Below are 17,773 nucleotides of genomic sequence, written 5' to 3' on the forward strand. Positions count from 1 at the left end.
GTATATGTTTGAGTTTTTTTGTGTATTGTCATTCATACTTAGTATTTGCATGTTTTGTTGAGTTTCCCTGCACGCATTTGCGCTTTGAACATCCAATCATTGCAGATTTTTTTTTAAAAACTCTCTTTTCCACTTGATTTAAGGTTGAAGTAAAAAAATAAATATATTTTTCCTTTTAGGAAATCAACCCCAGCCACTAGTACACATTAACATCATGGAGGAGCAAGTTGAATAATCTGGTTTATTTATATAAAAATGATCTCTAATAAAAATGTTAAATGGTTGAAGAATAACTAACAGTGAACAAACTAGCAAACCACTAGTGAAAGGTTTTTAGAAGTATGAGGAGTTTACAGTAACAAATACAGATAAATACAAAGGAGCTATACATAAACATCATATGTAATAGATTGCATTTTCTTGTTATCTTCTGTAATTTGTCTTCATATTCTGAAACAACAGAATCATAAACGATTATGGATGAGGGTACTAAGCTGTACCATTTGATCTAAATAATTTATTAATACATTTTATATTATAAGAGAACATGGAATCAATTGAACCATCTTCTTGGAAGACGGAGAGGGAGAGGTCTTCCTTTCAAGACCCCGTAAAAAAAAAATGCAACCACAAAAAATGTTGGAAGTTGGGAATACACAACACTTATTAAATTTTTACATTATTAGATGAACTGGATCATGCGATAACTTAAAGCGGAGCTCCACCCAAAGGTTCTGCTTTAAGGACTGCTCCCGCGCTCCCAATTAAGGATTGGCACCTTTGAGGGGCGGGGTACCCGAATTTGATAGATACCCGCTCCCACTTCTGGTCCGATCACCTAGGCGATTGGAAGCGGAAGGTGTCCTCCCTCCCTGTAGTCTTTTGGGACACGTGACAGGTCCAAGAAGATTACAGGACCATTCATGAAGTGCAGCGTTACTCGCGCATGCGCAGTGGGTACCCGGCTGTGAAGTCACAAGCTATCACAGCCAGGTGCCCACACTGAAGATGCCGGCCTCCTGGAATACCCCACAGCAGGTGAAACGGGCTGCAGGGGACACACCACGGGACTGAAGGACAGGTAAATGGCTGTTTTTTAAAAGTCAGCAGCTACAGTTTTTGTAGCTGCTGACTTTGATTTTTTGACAGGTTGAGTGGAACTGCGCTTTAAGTGGTTGGCTTAAATCTGAAATCTAGCCATACCTTCAGTCATGCATAATTGTACAAATTCCTCTCCTGTACTGAAATTACTTATGCTGATTTCCCTGTACACTATAAACTTCTATTCCAGGTATGACAGAGCTTGAGCAAACCTGTGCCTCTGCTGTAAGCTTGGAAGAACCCACTACTGCTACTATCTTAGAATTAGCTTTGTATGAGGCTGCTTGAGCATGAGTTGGAAATGTTTGCATTATTTTAGGATTGAACGGACAGGCTGCTTTCCTGACTTGTCTTAGCTGTCATTCTTGGAATATTAATATGTTATGCATTATAAACATACTTTTTAAACTTTCTTTCTATATTTATTCTTTAAAGTTGTCCTTTATCCTGTTTGAAAAATCTTAAAAGTCAAAAGCTACCAATACTGTAGCTGCTGACTTTTAATAAAAGGATACTTACTTGTCCAGGGATCCAGCGCCGTCCTCACCCGAAGCAGTTCTTCGGCAGCCTTTGGGTCCCCGGCACTGACACCTTGTGGCTTCACAGCCAGCTTCCCACTGTGCATGCAGATTGGGGGTGGAGGGAGGGGGAGGAGAACTTCTGGTGGATCCGATGCGGTGATTCGATCAGAAGTGGGATGGGTTACCTGTCAAAACCAGGTACCCACTCGCCCCCTCAAAAAAGTGTGAAAAAATAGAAAAAGGGGGAGGAGGAGGACCTAAAATGAAACTTCCCCTTTAGGGTGATGTCCAGCTTTAAGATAAACTGTTTGCAAACCCACTCACTAAAATATCATATAAACATTAACATGTTCACGTAATTTATGGTCATTTTCAAAATGTTTTAATCTGTAGCTTTCAATAAATTAATGCCTGTTGATCCACTGAAAGAAAGCTCAATTTGTGGGAAAAAGGATGTATATTTCATTTGGGTGCAGCGTTGCATGACCGTTCAATTGTCAGTTAAAGTAACGCAGCGCCGTAATGCAAAAACTGGCCTGGTCAGGAAGGGGGGTAAATCCTCTGGAGGGCAAGTGGTTAATAAACAATACAATATCCTAATTTTTATTATATGTTCTTTTTAAAGCTAAAATTTTCTTTATTTTCTTTGCGGTGGACTATAGTACAGTATTACTATTTGTATTATGCTCCTGGATAAATTTCAGTGTTTGTAATTCCAAACACATTTTCATGTTATACATTACCTGTGGTGGAACAATGGTTTGCAATGGTCTGGGTGGAGGCGGAGCTGTTGTTCTCTGACAGATCTGCAATTGAAGAAAAAAGCTAAAATAGTTAAAAGTCAATGACCATTCATAGCAATAGGAGATGGGGGAGTCAGAAAGACATTAACAGCAGGGGATCGGTGCTGTATTATTGGGGTTGGGTATGGTTGGGGGTCAACTGAATTTATAAACTGACATAAGAGTACACACAATCTGGTGTAACTGTGCATGGTAGCCAATCAGTTTCTAACTTCAGCTTGTTTAATTAAGCTTTGACAATAAAACCTGGAAGCTGATTGGTTTCTATGCAGAGCTGAACCAGATTTTGCACTCTCCACCTTTAGTAAATCAATCCAATAATTTAAAGAGGACCTTTCAATTCCCCATGCATGCAAACATGGTGGTCTCTTCATAATCTTCTCCATCAGCTGTTTCAACTGTGCTTGTTTCCCCCAAATATATTCAGACAAAATAACACTATTACTGATGTTCAAATTTTGACTTTTGTATAAGCGTCAGTAGCAAAACTGTCTCTAACCACTTCTCCTGGACAGAGACATATTCAAAGAGCAGTTTGTCACCTTCTCTTCTGCAAGAGACATGATGGTGACATCCAGCATGGGAATAGCCGAAACTCTGGGAACAGAATGGAGAACAGTTTCTTTTAAATCAATATGCTGTGGTCAGTTGTTCATAAGCTGAACAGTTCTTTGGTTTCTGTACAGATCGGAAAACGAAAGGGTTCCTTTCAGTTATCAGTGGATGACGATGAACCCAAAGTGCATGTACTCTGCAAACTTTTATTTGCTTCCTTTTGGTCTGTTTAGTATACCACTGAAAGCAGTGAGCTATGTCCTGTGCATACTTCTTTTGTTACCTCAAGCAACCCTCTTAGTTCTTATGATGGACTAAAAAAAGACTGGCCTCTATGTTGTACAGATCTGAGAGTGGGAGTGCTTGACTAGTTTAGCGGAGAGTGAGAGGGCTAACAGTACTCAGACCAAAAAGAAGTGTGGTGTCAGCCCACAATGGGACTAATGCAGGCTATACATGGTTCGAACTCCGAATGATTTTTCGTCCGAAAATCAAAAACGTTGTTTGCTCGGTAATCTGATGGTGCCATCAATGATTTCGAAAATCGTCCGTCCAAGTCATAAAGCTCACCCCATTTAACAGGCAAAACTTCTGTTCCTTCCAGGTCACAGCTCATGCGCATATTTTTTTCAGAAAAATTATCGTAAGATTTGATCATCATTGAGTCGAAAATCGTTTGTTTTTCACGAATTTTCCAACATGCCCAATCACCGAAAAGGGGAGGAACCATGAAAATCGGCCGGTGCCATTGACCCACTAACAGAGCAAAAATCGCTTGCTTATTCTTAGGTACGATTTTCGGACACAAAATCGGTCGAAATTTGACCCATGGTATGGCCTTAGAATCTGAGTGCATTTCTGTCAGATCAATAGGTATTTTTCTGTACTTGCAGGGTGAAGTAAACCCAAAAGCAAACATTTATTATATTGCAGCTTACCAATTTTTAGATGTGATGGCTGCATTAGTTTTCTTTATTAGGCTTTCCTTTATTTTCACCTGGTGATCTAGCCAGTAGGTCTGTTGTTTTTCAACAGAACAGGCTGTCCTGCAGATGTAGCAGTCAGGTTGTTGAAACAAACCATTTACCACTGATAGAGATACTTACAATGATCAGCTTTTATTTATTTACGTGAAAATTTTATCCCAAAAGGAATAAAACTGTTGCTGTCACTGCTTAAAAAGTTTTAGCCTACGTTTTAGGGCCCTTTCACACCAAACACAATGGAATGCAGTTTGCTGCATTGTGGACTGCAGTCTCACTGTATAGACCAGTGGTTGCCAACCGATGGGCCATGCACCACTGATGGTCCACGAGAAAATTTTGGTGATCCGCAGAAAAATCTGGACATTTGCATTTTTTGTTTTATTAATAATAAAACAAAAATACTATTCTAAGAAATTCTTATATTCTGAATGACAATTTTCACCTTTCTATTGCACTAAATTCATGAACTGTACCAGAGAGGGGGAGGCAAGAGAGGCGCAGCATGACGTCAGGGTAGTCTTAAGTTGTATGAGGCAACTGCTGCTGAGCTGTACGCTTCAGTATTGTCGGTAACGGTCTTGGCTTGAAATAAAAATGGCTCTCCATCTTGCAGTAACGTCATTGGAGTCCACGAGATTTAAAATTCTGAATTTAGTGGTCCGTGAGGTCCGAAAGGTTGGCGACCGCCGATATATACAGTCCAAAATCAAGGCTATCCTATGAGCATAGATTACACCATTGCAGTGCAGCGCAGTGCATGAAAGTACAGCATGCTGCATTTTTCTGCACCGCAAACATGCAAAAACGCGTGCAAATGCACTGCAAATGCCCTGCAATGCATGACAGTGCACATATTAGCCCAGAGAAAGAAAGAAGGAAGTGACCTCACTTCCTCTGCTTTAAAACTCCCCTAGACAAAATCAGCATTTAACCCTTTCTATCTGGAAAAGGGGGAATCATATGTATGATCCAGGCAAGAATAATAAATACACCCTGTATTCCAGATATACAGTATATCCTCTAAAATAATTACATGCATAGTTATTTAAGACTAGTTTAAACAGCCAATTCTGCCTTTATATTATCTTTCTGTAATCCTCTATACAGCAGCACTCACACTGGGAGAGGGAAGATCTTACTGAGGCATTCATGGCTCTGTTGCTTTGAACAGCACTGTCAATCTAACACTGTGAAAATAACAATAGAAGGGAAGATCACAGGGATGCTATTCTGGGTAATTGTTATGATTATATGTCGTCAAACTGATGTTTTAAATTAGTTTTGTACAGGGGCGGACCGACAACTCATGCGGCAATAGGAGATCATGGGGCCCCTGTGTCCTTGCCCACACTCAAAAAAGTCTATAAAAAAGGTACCAGGGGCATTTCATGGGGCCCCCTACTGACCCCGGGCCCTCGGGCAGTGCCCGAGAGCTCGAATGGTCAGTCCGCCCTTGGTTTTGTACAATCTTTGTTTTACAAATAAAATTTTAATACATCACAAGGTATTCCCCAGAAAACTATAACTTTTCTAAACAAGGAGTACAGCAGCAGTTCTCTCCTTTCATATTCACTGTATGGAACTGCAACCACAGAGGCATTCAGGAGGGAAGAGTGTAAAGGATGTTAATGTGTGTATATGTCAGCTTCAGCTATTGAGCTCTGTAAACAACAGGCGTTTACAACACAAGAAGACAAGAAGGCACATAAACATGCTGCCTAGCTAGGAAAAATATTTTTTAGATCATAGTTACATGATTACAAATAAATAAAATAATTATTTGAAGTGATATTTTAGATGTGTCCAAAAAAAAAAAGAAAATGAAGAAATACATATGTAAGGAACGCTGTACTTTTACTTAAGTATGTCCAGTCAGCAGGTGGGTGAAAGCAGCAACCACCTGTGTTCAGAGGCGTCCCTAGGGTTGGTGTCACCCGGTGCGGTAACACTTGGTGACACCCCCTCCGACAATCCCCACAGAATGGATCAGATCTGCGGATTGAGCATAATGGATCCTGCAGGGATCGTCAGCTTTCTTTACAACTTACCTTTCCTTGGAGCGGGTCCGGAACAACTGCGCATGTCCGGGTTTCAGGCACGATCGATGATAGCAGTAGTTCTATCATCGATCGATCGTGCCTGAAACCGGGACATGCGCAGTTGCTTCAGGGGGACATATCTACATGGGAGACACAGCTTGCCGATACACCGGTGTCACTCTGCAGGATCGTCTGCATGCAACCTATACGGGGTGACACCGGACCCGCTCCAAGAAAAGGTAAGAAAAGGTAAGTTGTAAAGCAAGCTGACGATCGTCGGCTTGCTTTACAACTTACCTTTTTGTGGAGCGGGTCCAGTGTCATTCCATGCGGTCAGTGTCACCTGGTGCGGACCGCACCTGCCTCAGGACGCCACTGCCTGTGTTTATAATCACCCATCAGATGGATGAGTACTATTATGATTTCAAAAAAGAGCAGGCTCTTGAGTTGTAAGGACAGAAAGCAAAATGCACAGCAAAATGAGACAACCACCTAGAATTTTACAAGGACAACATATTTATCTGCATGTTTTATGTTTTTCACATTATCACTGTATAGTATTCTATAATGAGATATTACCTGAGGCTTCTGAGACTGAGCTGGAGGCTGTACAAAGGGCTGGGACTTTCCATGATAAGTCTGTAATAAGGAACAGAGAAAGTGATAGATGCACAGCAAGACCCTGTTGTTTACTTTCATTATAAGGGCAATTTCAATGACACTCCAATGCCAAGCTACAGAACTACACAGGAGACTGACTGCTAATTTGACCCCTTCTAGTCTCCAGCAGGGCAACATTAACACGAAAAGGGTTGCTGCCTCTCTCATCCCTTTTTATAAACAGTTTAAACACATTTAAATGGTTGTAAACCTCAGGCATGAAATATGGAGAAAGCATATCCCTCTATAATGTGTACCTGTCTCTATCCAGAGCACTAAGTGTCATTTCTGTCTGCTGCTTCATTCCTCTGCTATCTGCATGAGTCACTTCTGACAAGTTTTCCTGACACCAAGAGAAAAATGGTGACAGGAGAGGGACCTCCAACAGATTGACAGCCTCAGCTCTGTTCCTGTGAGCTGTGTTGAGAGGGAAGTGTCCCTTCACTCCAATCAGCTCTCATGTCTCTCCTCACTGAGCTCTGCAGTGTGTAATTTCAGCTCTCTGCCCCTATTTTTCTGACAGCTCAGACAAGTTTTATACATTCTGGATTTTGAATGGATGTAGAGGAGAGAATACTTAAGATAAACAAGTGCAACTTATGTATTTGTTTTATCTCTGTGTATCACATCAGGCTAGTTGTTTCACTGGGTATATGTAAGAGTTTTTAACCAGTTGCCCTCCTGAGGATTTACCCCCCTTCATGACCAGGCCATTTTTTACATTACGGCGTTGCGTTACTTTAACTGAAAATTGCGCGGTCATGCAACGCTGCAGCCTATGAAATTTACGTCCTTTTTTTATCCCATGAATTGAGATTTCTTTTGGTAGTATTTTATCGCCTGTGCGTTTTTTATTTTTTGTGCTAAGTAAAAAAAGACCGACAGTTTTGAGAAAAAAACAATATTTTGGACTTTAAAAAATTGAAAAAAAATCATATTTTGTCATAAATTTAGGCCAAAATGTATTCTGCATTATGTCTTTGCTAAAAAAAAATCCCAATACGTGTAAATTAATTGGTTTACGTGAAAGTTATAGCGTTTACAAATGGCGGTATAGATAATGGGATTTTTTTTTTCTACTAGTAATGGCAGCGATCAGCGACTTTTAGCGGGACTGCAGCAGACATTAACACTGGGGGGGACTAACTTGGTGTCATTGAGACCCCAGTAAAACCAATACAGTGATCAGTGCTAAAAAAAAGCACTGACACCGTACTAATGGCACTGGGCAGGAAGGGGTTAATGTGAGGGGTGATCAAAGGGTTAACTGTGTGCTGGGAGTGTTTTACTAGGGGGTGTTCTTCACTGTAAGCACACTGATCAGGATGGCTGTACTGTACACAGCCATTCCGAGCAGTGTGCTCGAGCTGCCAGGGAGGAAGATTGTTTGTAAACAAAACAATCTTCCTCCCCATCGGAGATGCTCGGTAATCACTGGGCGCTGGCGGGTAATTACCGGCCGGGACACGGTGATTGACATCTGCAGCCGCGAATGACGGCGGGGGTAGGGCGCACCCCCTACCCGGAAATGCAAAATGACGTGTATATACGTGATAGCAGTATAATTGCTATAGGGCGGTCCTTAAGTGGTTAAATAAAGAAAAACATCCTATTCTGAGTGCCTTACTCTTCACAAGCTAGTACTTGGCTGTATCTAGAGCTGTCTGACTGGAAAAAAAAAACTGATGACTGAAACAAAGTAACTTGCAATATAAGTTTGTTTTACTAAAAGGCCACCATCATATAGAATACATGGCAGCACCATATTAGTTTGCCTTGCCTAGTGCTGAGGTCCTTGGTTCACTTCCCACCAATTACAATATCTACAAAGGTGTGTATATGTACCCAATTTGTGTGTGGGTCCATCTGCAGATTATATGTAAACATTGTACAGTCACTCAAATCCATTAGTAGATGGCAACTGATGTCTGTGTGTGTGTAGAAAATTCCATACAGACCTTTACGGTGGATTGCTTTGAAAATTTGGGGGTGACTTAAGTGAAGAGCATTAAAGCGGAGCTCCAGTCCCTAGTGAAAAAAAAATGTAGCTGCTGACTTTTAAAAAACAGCCACTCACCTGTCCTAGGATCCAGGCTCACCAGCCATCCTGTATCCCTGGCATTTTAAATGTGAGCATCCTGGCTGTGACAGCTTGCAGCATCACAGCCGGGTGCCCACTATGCATGCATGAGTGGTGCTGCACATTTATATGGGGTCCTGCAGTCTTCCAGGACCTGAAGACTGTGGGGGGGAAAGAGGAGGGGCATAAGAACTGAAGTGGGTGCCTGTCAAAATCAGGTACCCGCTCCCCCCCTCATACCCCGCACCCCAAAGGTGCCAATCCTTAAAGGGGAGCGGGGGACGAGGCCTTAAATCAGAAATTCCCCTTATGAGTGGAGCTCCACTTTAAGGAATCTTGACCAACATGTCTTCTTCTTGCAAATAGTGATAATATCTCTTTGCATATCCGTATTTATCTCAACATTTTTGGATCATGTAGTGAATTATAAAACCCACTTAAAGTGTATGTCAGGGCAAAATAAAAATAATATAATAACATTTCTACAATATATGCATGTTTCTGTTGTATACCTTTTATAGGCCCTTCAAGTACAAAAAAAACACCTGTTGAACTTTTAGAAATGCACTCAGTTCCTGTTATGGGCTGACAACACATAGTATGTTTGAGGACTAAGTGGTGTCATCCATACTCAGTTTTTTTTTGGTAAACTATTAAAACTTACCCCCTATGCTGTTATTCAAAGACATTAATCATTCTGTAGTCCTAAGATAACAACTAAGTGGGTTAGCTGGACGTCTTGAGTTATCATAGGAAGTTTGCACAGGACACAGAACAGCTTTGACTTTCTGACACAATCAACAGGTATTTTTTTGACTAACAAAATCCTTTCAAGGATATGTCTAACAGACAAAAGTAACAAATATGAGGAGTTAATTGTTAGGGTTGTACATACAGTATAAGGTGGTATTGATGTAAAAATAGATGGCATTCTAACTTTCTATTGCAACTGTACATGGATCAAGAACACGATGCTTACCTTTTTTGGGGTGCTTTCATAGTAAACTTGAGGCTTTTGAGACTGTGCTGGTGGCTGTGGAGGAAACACGTTTGAGACCTTAGGCTTCTGAGACTGTGTGGGGGGTGTAGGAGGGTAATCCGCAGTTCCAAAATTCCCCTAGAGAAAAGAAAAGATTCTATGATGTGAAATTTTGTGTATTTACTTTCTGACTACTAACTGTTGGCATGCTTGAGAGTGGAAAATAATGCTACATACTGTAGGTGGCAAACCATTACAATTATTAATCTATACAGATGATGCTGACAATGAGGTTGGTTAATGCTTTCTGCCCAATGTATACTGTGAATATTGAAGTTCAAGGAAACCTACATGTAGTGTTGGTAGTAAAATGTACCACAAACGCACTATGGGCATAGGGAGGCACTTTAGTTCCAGAGCTCTTAGCCCACAATGGAATCTGAGCTAAACATGTATCATCTAAATACAAAAGCCATGTGTATTCTTATTTGAGCCATGGTGTGCTATGTGTATTTCTTCCAGATCTGTGCAGTAATCCAGCATGAAACAACTCCTGCATTCCAGTCCAGCATGAAACAACCCCAGCCACTGTTGCTTTCTCTCCTTGTGCAGGGTGACTGGTCTTGTATCCTTCCTCCACCTGTAGTCTTTTGCAAGTTTGACAAGCAGTACCACTTGCCAAAATCTGCAACCCAAGTTTAAAATGCCATGGCCGCAAAGCATCACACCCACGTCATGTGAATGGCCCTGTCCAGCTTTTATTTTACAGTTTGGGTGAGAAGCCAGGGGACAGTAAAACTGCAGCCCAGCCACCCGTTTTTACCACCCTCTAGCTGTCCATCAGAAAAAGACCTAACAAAAACACAAAAGAATATCCCTCGCCAACAAGGGAGACACCTTGCTGATCCAGCCAGTGAGGGAGTGATTTCGTATAAACAGGGCAGCATTTCTCTGCCCCCATAACAATTCTGTCACTGGAAACTTGTCACCAATGAGAAGACATGGCCTTAATAAGGATAGCAGCAGGAAAAGTGTTTGATCAACAATGGCAACCTCATGGATTGTGAACAATGGTAATATAATAGATTGTGCCAAATCTTACCAGAGGGGTTGAGGAATCAGGATTTTGTGAGTTTTGTGTGTGTTTTGGAGCATTGAAAATTGGGTTGTTCAAGCCTGAGTTACCTTCTGCAGATCCCCTGCTACAAATGGAGAAAACACTTGTGTCATTTTACATCATACAGTATATAAACATTACAGTGATAGCGATGTTTCCCTTCCCCTCATACGAGAGTCTTCAAAGGATGTGAAATACTTGGAGGATCATTCATATTTCATCACACTGAACCATATTTACCATAGAGTCATCTTCACAGAAACATGTCTATATATAGTATAATACTGTTAGTAAGCAGACGCTTGCAATAGTCATAAAAATCTGCTACATGTCACCAGCATTTAGTCTGACTATAAATAAACCTAAAGTGTTACTAAACCCGCAACAGTAAAATCAGTCTGTATATGCAGTAAAGCATGCTTGTTATAATGACTGTGGAACCCAGTAGTGTATTTAGGTTTTGCGCTGCCCAAGGACGGGTGCTCCCACGGACACAGACCAACACCACCCCACTTCCCCCTCCAGCAGAGAGAGCCTGACATTGCTGACATTGAACAACAACACCCCTGTCCCCCACCCGGGAGAGCCTTCCACTACCCCCCCTGGCAATGGAGAAAAAGACGCTCATCTTCACAGCTCTGGACATCCCCGGGAACGAGAGTCAGGCTCTACATACACCATTGAAATTCTGGCTGTTGTCCCATTACATCTGAAACTGAATTGTAGATATTTGTATTTACAATGGTGCAAATGTAAATTTCTATTGATATCAAAAGATGATCCTGTTAAGTAACTCCATAAACAGTGCTTTAGAGCTGAGTCAAACCTTTAATCTAAACTCTAGGCAAATATAAAAGATACAAATTAATGCAGCTCTGTATTCCTTACTTCATCATCATTTCTGTTTTTTTTAAAAAATGCAATCAGTTTTAGTACCTGAAGTTGACTTGGTATCAGCCTTTTGCAGTCCCTGTACAGCAGAGATCAAAGTAGTGGAAGGAGAAGCAGCACAAGGAGCCAATCAGTTGTGCTGCAATGGAAAGAGACAGCAAAGGGACAGAGAGATGATCCTATACGTGTGCTGCTTCTCCAGTCACTGTCCAGTCACAGAGAGACCTGTAAGTGCTACCCAACTGCAGCAGAGAAAAATCGGGTCTCCTGCACTGGCAGGCAGGGCTGCATAAATCTCGGGACGGGATGAAGAAACAAACATCCTCTGGAAGTTAAAACAGTATTAAACCGAAAAGCAAACATTTAGTATATTGCCAATTTCTTACTAATTCTTAGATGTGTTGGGTGCATTAGTTTCCTTTTTTAGGCTTTTTTTCTTCTTTTTTGACTTGGTGAACCAGTCAGCAAGTCTGTTGTTTTTCAAAAGCACAAGTTCTCCAGAAGAAAAATGATGCCACCACATCTAATGATAAATAGTAAATACGCTGCAATATAATACATTTTTGGTGTTGGGTGTAACACTGCTTTAATACAGCTCAAAGGCGTGTATTTATATCTTTGTATGGAGTGATTTGCCTGGAGTTCAACTTTAATTCCCTCATGCCTATTGCCTAGTTTTCTAATTATGCTATACAGCATTGAGAAATATATTGTTACATCTCTCATTTATTAGAAGAGGGCTAGAAAGACATTTAATTGGCTGGTATATTATCAATGTATAGATTTTTAGTTGATGCAATCTGCTTATGCAATTTTAATAAACATAAATAAAATAGGTTTTATCCCCTGTGACATCCTATAACATCTCATCAGGACTCTGTATATTGCAATCACATAAATTCCCAGTCATACCAACGAATCCTCTGCTGATATCTTTTTTTGTACACTATAAACAGCACAGCCATTACAATGATCAGGAGAATGATGACAATGATGACAATGAGTGCAATGTAGCCAGAGCCTATGGGGACAAAAGAGATGGCATTTAAAAATGACTGATAGTGATTTGGCATGTATTGTAATTCTCTTGAATGGCTTTCACTTTTGTCACTTACCAAGCTGTGCTCTGGTGTCACAATTAGGGGGTACCCAACCTTCTTCACACTGACACTGCTGTTCATGGTCACAAACCTGCCAGAGAAACAGAATAATGACTTTTGCATTTGGAATTACACCAATAAATGAATTTTTAAATGTCGCTTTACAGACTGCACACATGAAGTGCATCCATCTCATTATGTCATTTGTGGTTATCCTTCACCCTAGCCTGTGGCCACCCTAAGCTATAACACCCATTCTTGTCAAAGTCTCCTGTGCCTTTTCCTGCTATTTGTGTATAGACACATTACCATTACCAGCCTAATACATTGGTTGTAGAGTACACCCCAGTTCAAGCCCAAATTTCAGCTGTAATCTCCATGCGAGGGTCACAGGCAGCAATAAAAACTTTATCATAATATTTATTCTTCCCATATCTATCCAAAACTAAAATACAAACAGTTTTGGCTAGATGCTTTAAACGTTAGACACCCCACTCTCCACCTCTACACTTTCCTTAATTTTTACAGTATGAGTAAAATGAAGAACACTTGGGATGAGGAGCTATCTAAGTTGCTTTCTGCCTAGCACAAGTATTATCAGGTTGCTCTCTTATTTCGAGCACTCACCGCATGTCCTGAGCACTTGGCAGAGCATTTCTGAACATCAGCGACAGGAATGCATCTTCCCTTGTCACACATCTACAAAATGAAATATTTTACATCAACAACATTGCCATACTAACAAAATTATTAAGAACCCAAAAAACACATGAGCGGATGCTCCCTATAATAATACTGTTATAGTGGCAGTAACAAAATTAGAATGAACATAATGCAGGGAGAAACAGTATAATGATTGGCAATTTATGTAGCATTAAAAGGTGTAGCCAAAATATACAATAGTATAGTTTTATAAATTACCATACTTTTCGGACTATAAGGCGCACATAAAATCCCTATATTTGTACAAAAATCGGCAATGCGCCTTATATTCCGATGCGCCTTATGTATGAACAGTGTATGTTCACACTGTGCTGAAGAATCTGTCAAAATGTTTTATTATGACTTTGGACGAAGCCACTCCCCTTGCTTATTCGAGCTTATCCTGGCGACGATAAACCAATCAGAGCCAAGCAATCAACAACAAATCAAAGCTTTTTCACTTACCGAAAACTACCTGATATGTACTGTGCTTCCAAATCCGGTAATTAAGGACCCCAAAATGGCACCTGTTAAGAGACCTGTTAAGAGACATGCTTACGACGCGGATTTCAAACTCAAGGCCATCAGCCAAGCAGTACAACATGGGAATAGAGCAGCAGCGAAAAAATTCAACATTAATGAATCAATGGTACGGAAGTGGAGGAAACAAGAAGATGACCTGCGTCAAGTAAAGAAGACGAAGAAGAGTTTCCGAGGGAACAAGGCAAGATGGCCACAATTAGAGGACAAAATTGAGCAGTGGATTATTGAACAGAGAACAGCAGGTAGAAGCGTCTCTACAGTCTCCATTCGACTTAAGGCAACAGCGATGACACGAGATATGAAGATCAACGAATTTCAAGGAGGTCCTTCTTGGTGCTTCCGTTTTATGAAAAGGCGTCATCTCTCCATCCGCACAAGAACTACCACTTCGCAGCAACTGCCAAAGGATTATGAAGAAAGGATGGCCATCTTCCGCACTTACTGCAAGGACAAGATCATCGAAAAGAAGATCCAGTCAGACCACATCACAAACATGGACGAGATCACTCTCACCTTTGACATCCCCGCGAACCGTACTGTAGAAAAAACAGGGACGTCTACTGTATCTATACGCACCACAGGGAATGAGAAATCATCCTTCACTGTAGTTCTCGGTTGCCAGGCTAATGGCCAGAAACTACCACCCATGGTCATTTTTAAGAGGAAGACTTTGCCAAAGGAAACGTTTCCTCTTGGGATCATCGTCAAGGTCAATCCAAAAGGCTGGATGGACGAGGAGAAAATGAGTGAGTGGCTGAGAGAAGTTTACGTCAGGAGACCAGATGGCTTCTTCCACAAGTCTCCGGCCTTATTGATCTACGACTCTATGTGCGCTCATCTCACTGACACTGTCAAAAGCCAAGTGAAGAAAACCAATTCGGAGCTTGCCATCATTCCTGGAGGATTGACCAAAGAACTCCAACCACTAGATATTGGTGTCAACAGGGCGTTCAAGGCTAAATTGCGAGCCGCATGGGAGCAATGGATGACAGAAGGTGAGCACACATTTACCAACACAGGCAGGCAATGCCGGGGTAGTTATGCCACTATCTGCCAATGGATCGTCGATGCCTGGGCTAAGGTATCGGTTTCAACTGTCGTCCGAGCTTTCATGAAGGCCGGAATCATCAATGAACAGCCAAGCAACAGCAATGAGACTGAATCGGATGATGACGAGAGGGATCCGGGCTTGCTTGATGCCGCTATCGCCCAACTGTTAAATTCCGACACTGAAGACGAGGAATTTGATGGATTCGTAGAATATGAATGATTGAAAAAGTGAGCATACTCTTTTGTGTAATATCTGACCTATCCGGCTATTTTGTTTCGCTTTAATATTGTGTAATATTGTGGTCTGACTGGATCTATTGTGTAATATTGACAGTTATTGTTAATGATTTGAATAAAGTCTGACTTACCCGACTATTTTGTTTCGCTTTATGCGCCTTATAATCTGGTGCGTCTTATATATGAAAATAGATCCGTTCACTAATACTGCATCTTATAATCCGGTGCGCCTTATAGTCCGAAAAATACGGTATATCTGTTTTATGTAATGGCCATGGCTAGTGCTTTGTCAACTTCATTTTTAACAATCATGTCATATGGTGCTTCGCTCAGCAATACATATAACCAATAATTTAATGGACAGATCTACACAAGCAGGTGTCCCTTTTTCCATCTCTTTGGAGAAACAGAATTTTGTAGTGCTGTGATATTTTGCTAACATCATTGGGTTATAGAGGGGATACGTGAATGTTACTTAAAAATCTAGCCATCCCCTGTACAGTAGAGCTCAGGCTGGGAGATAGAAAAGCAGAACATTGAGCCAATCAGGTGTGCTGCAGTGCAAAAATGAACATTCTGACAGGAATAGAGCCAATAGGGCAGCAGTAGGTGCATGGCGGGGCATATAGGGGGAATACCAGAAGTCAACAAAAGGTTGGAGGGAGGGGGGTGGTCTCTCATCCTGGTGGATGAGGTTGGTCTCCTACTAAACAAAGTCATGGGCACAGGAGCAGGTTTGCAGAACTGGGTGATGGGCTGTAGACATATGGACTCACTAAAAATGCTTCTAGCACTTAGTTAATTACTCCAAATATGACTATATGTATATGACTATATGTGCCCCCATAGCAAGCTGCTGACAGGAGGGAGGAGCCAGCCTGTTGGAGACCCGAGAAGAGGATGATGTGGGCTGCTCTGTACAAAACCACTGCACACAGCAGGTAAGTATAGACATGTTAGTTATTTTTAGAAAAAAAATTAAGCCTTTAGTATCGCTTTAATCAGATACCAAAACTTTGACTGTGAGGGAACTTTTTACCTCTTTGGCCACTCTAGGTGTGCATGGGGCCTACTAAAAGGAAATAGCTATGTTGTGTTAAAGCACAGACATTTCTCTTTGGGTATTCTGTTCCCTCATCCTGTCTTCTGTTGAGTGCCTCAGCAAATAAAACTTTAAATCAAGTGACTGGTGCCCATCTTGTTTTGATCCACTCATGCCAAGGATTCAGCCCTGAAAATGGATACACCAAAGGACTATACTGTAGTATATGGACTGGGGTATTGGGAATGTATAAATATTAGGTTGCTTTGGGGTCATCTCACACGACCCTGAGGGTAACAGTCATACACATCAAAAACATAATAGCTACTACAGTAGTTCTCAAAAAGCTGTTCCCAAAAAAGATCTGATTCCAAGCCATACCCTCTTTTACATTATCTGTTAGATGTTGGATAACTACTCTCAGACTTTGGGTGTGCTACACATGCCCCCAAAAACCATGATCATTGGTGTGTGTAGCACATCCAGTCTCTCTGTCCTGCTTCTTGGACCCCCCCCCCCAGTATACCGAAATTGTTGGCAGTGATTATTAATGCGCATTACAGTATAATACAGTATAATCAGAGAATTCAGTAGCTCAGCATGTCCATACATTTCTATCTTTCTGTTCATTCATCTGCAGATCAAAGGGATGAATTTAGCTACGCAGATGATGTCAGTTAAAGCAACCTAACAAGTAAAATAAAAGGTTGTGTTTTTTTTTAATAACATTTTCTTCTGTTTAACTCCTTTTTTAACCCTTAGTTTACTCTAATGGTCCTTAATTAACTCCCTCGTCTCCTTCTCTCCAAATACTATTTTCTTGCTGATTTTTTTTGTTTGTTTTTTAACCATTAATATTTAAACTTTTTTGCTTTGGTTTGTTAATATTTGTATACATTTCATATATTCACACATTTCCTAATTAAAAAAGTGCAAAACTGAAGAAAAAAATATTTAATTTTTAAACAACTTAGCAATGCTTTGTACCAATCAAATAATCATACTTTTAGTGTCATTTTAAACAGGACAAATTACAGAATAAAATGTGTCCATTATATGTGCAGTAACACTATTTTTAAACTAAAACTGCTAAAAAAAGCGTGTTTTGTTTAGTTTTGTTGCATTCTATAGTCTAAGGCATGCGAAAAACAAAAATTCATTGGTGAAAGACAATATCTTGAAAATAAAGCCCTGTTTGTCCTTAAAAAACAATATATGTGTTAACTTTTTATCTGTCGTAATGACAAAGTTATTGCTGACAAAATATCCAATGCGGAAATTGCTCTGGTCCATTGTGGGTGAACAAGGTGTGAGAGGCGATGTGGTTAAACGTTTATGGTCCCTTTAAATAGTTCATTTGGGCCAAA

The 17,773-nt window shown here is 40.7% G+C and overlaps 1 protein-coding gene across 3 annotated transcripts in view; it reads right to left on the reverse strand.

Annotated features, from left to right (window-relative positions):
• Positions 1–227: 227 nt before the first annotated feature.
• The window catches only part of LOC149450058 (zinc metalloproteinase-disintegrin-like batroxstatin-1), a 77,818-nt gene continuing 60,272 nt past the window's right edge, over positions 228–17,773 (reverse strand). For 2 of the 3 annotated variants that reach the window (XM_089692491.1, XM_089692493.1), the window contains 8 exons: positions 13,460–13,531; positions 12,848–12,923; positions 12,645–12,753; positions 10,827–10,926; positions 9,725–9,862; positions 6,585–6,644; positions 2,366–2,428; positions 228–450 (listed from right to left, as the gene is read on the reverse strand). In XM_089692491.1, the coding sequence (XP_089548617.1) occupies positions 424–450; positions 2,366–2,428; positions 6,585–6,644; positions 9,725–9,862; positions 10,827–10,926; positions 12,645–12,753; positions 12,848–12,923; positions 13,460–13,531 (645 nt within the window). In that variant the 3' untranslated portion in view covers positions 228–423. The remainder of the gene's footprint in view (positions 451–2,365; positions 2,429–6,584; positions 6,645–9,724; positions 9,863–10,826; positions 10,927–12,644; positions 12,754–12,847; positions 12,924–13,459; positions 13,532–17,773) is intronic. The other variant, XM_089692492.1, reaches the window with a different exon arrangement.

The sequence above is a fragment of the Staurois parvus genome, unplaced genomic scaffold, assembly GCF_062004578.1.
Source record: "Staurois parvus isolate SC_StPar_1 unplaced genomic scaffold, SC_StPar_1.0 ptg000586l, whole genome shotgun sequence".
Taxonomy (NCBI): Eukaryota; Metazoa; Chordata; class Amphibia; order Anura; family Ranidae; genus Staurois; species Staurois parvus.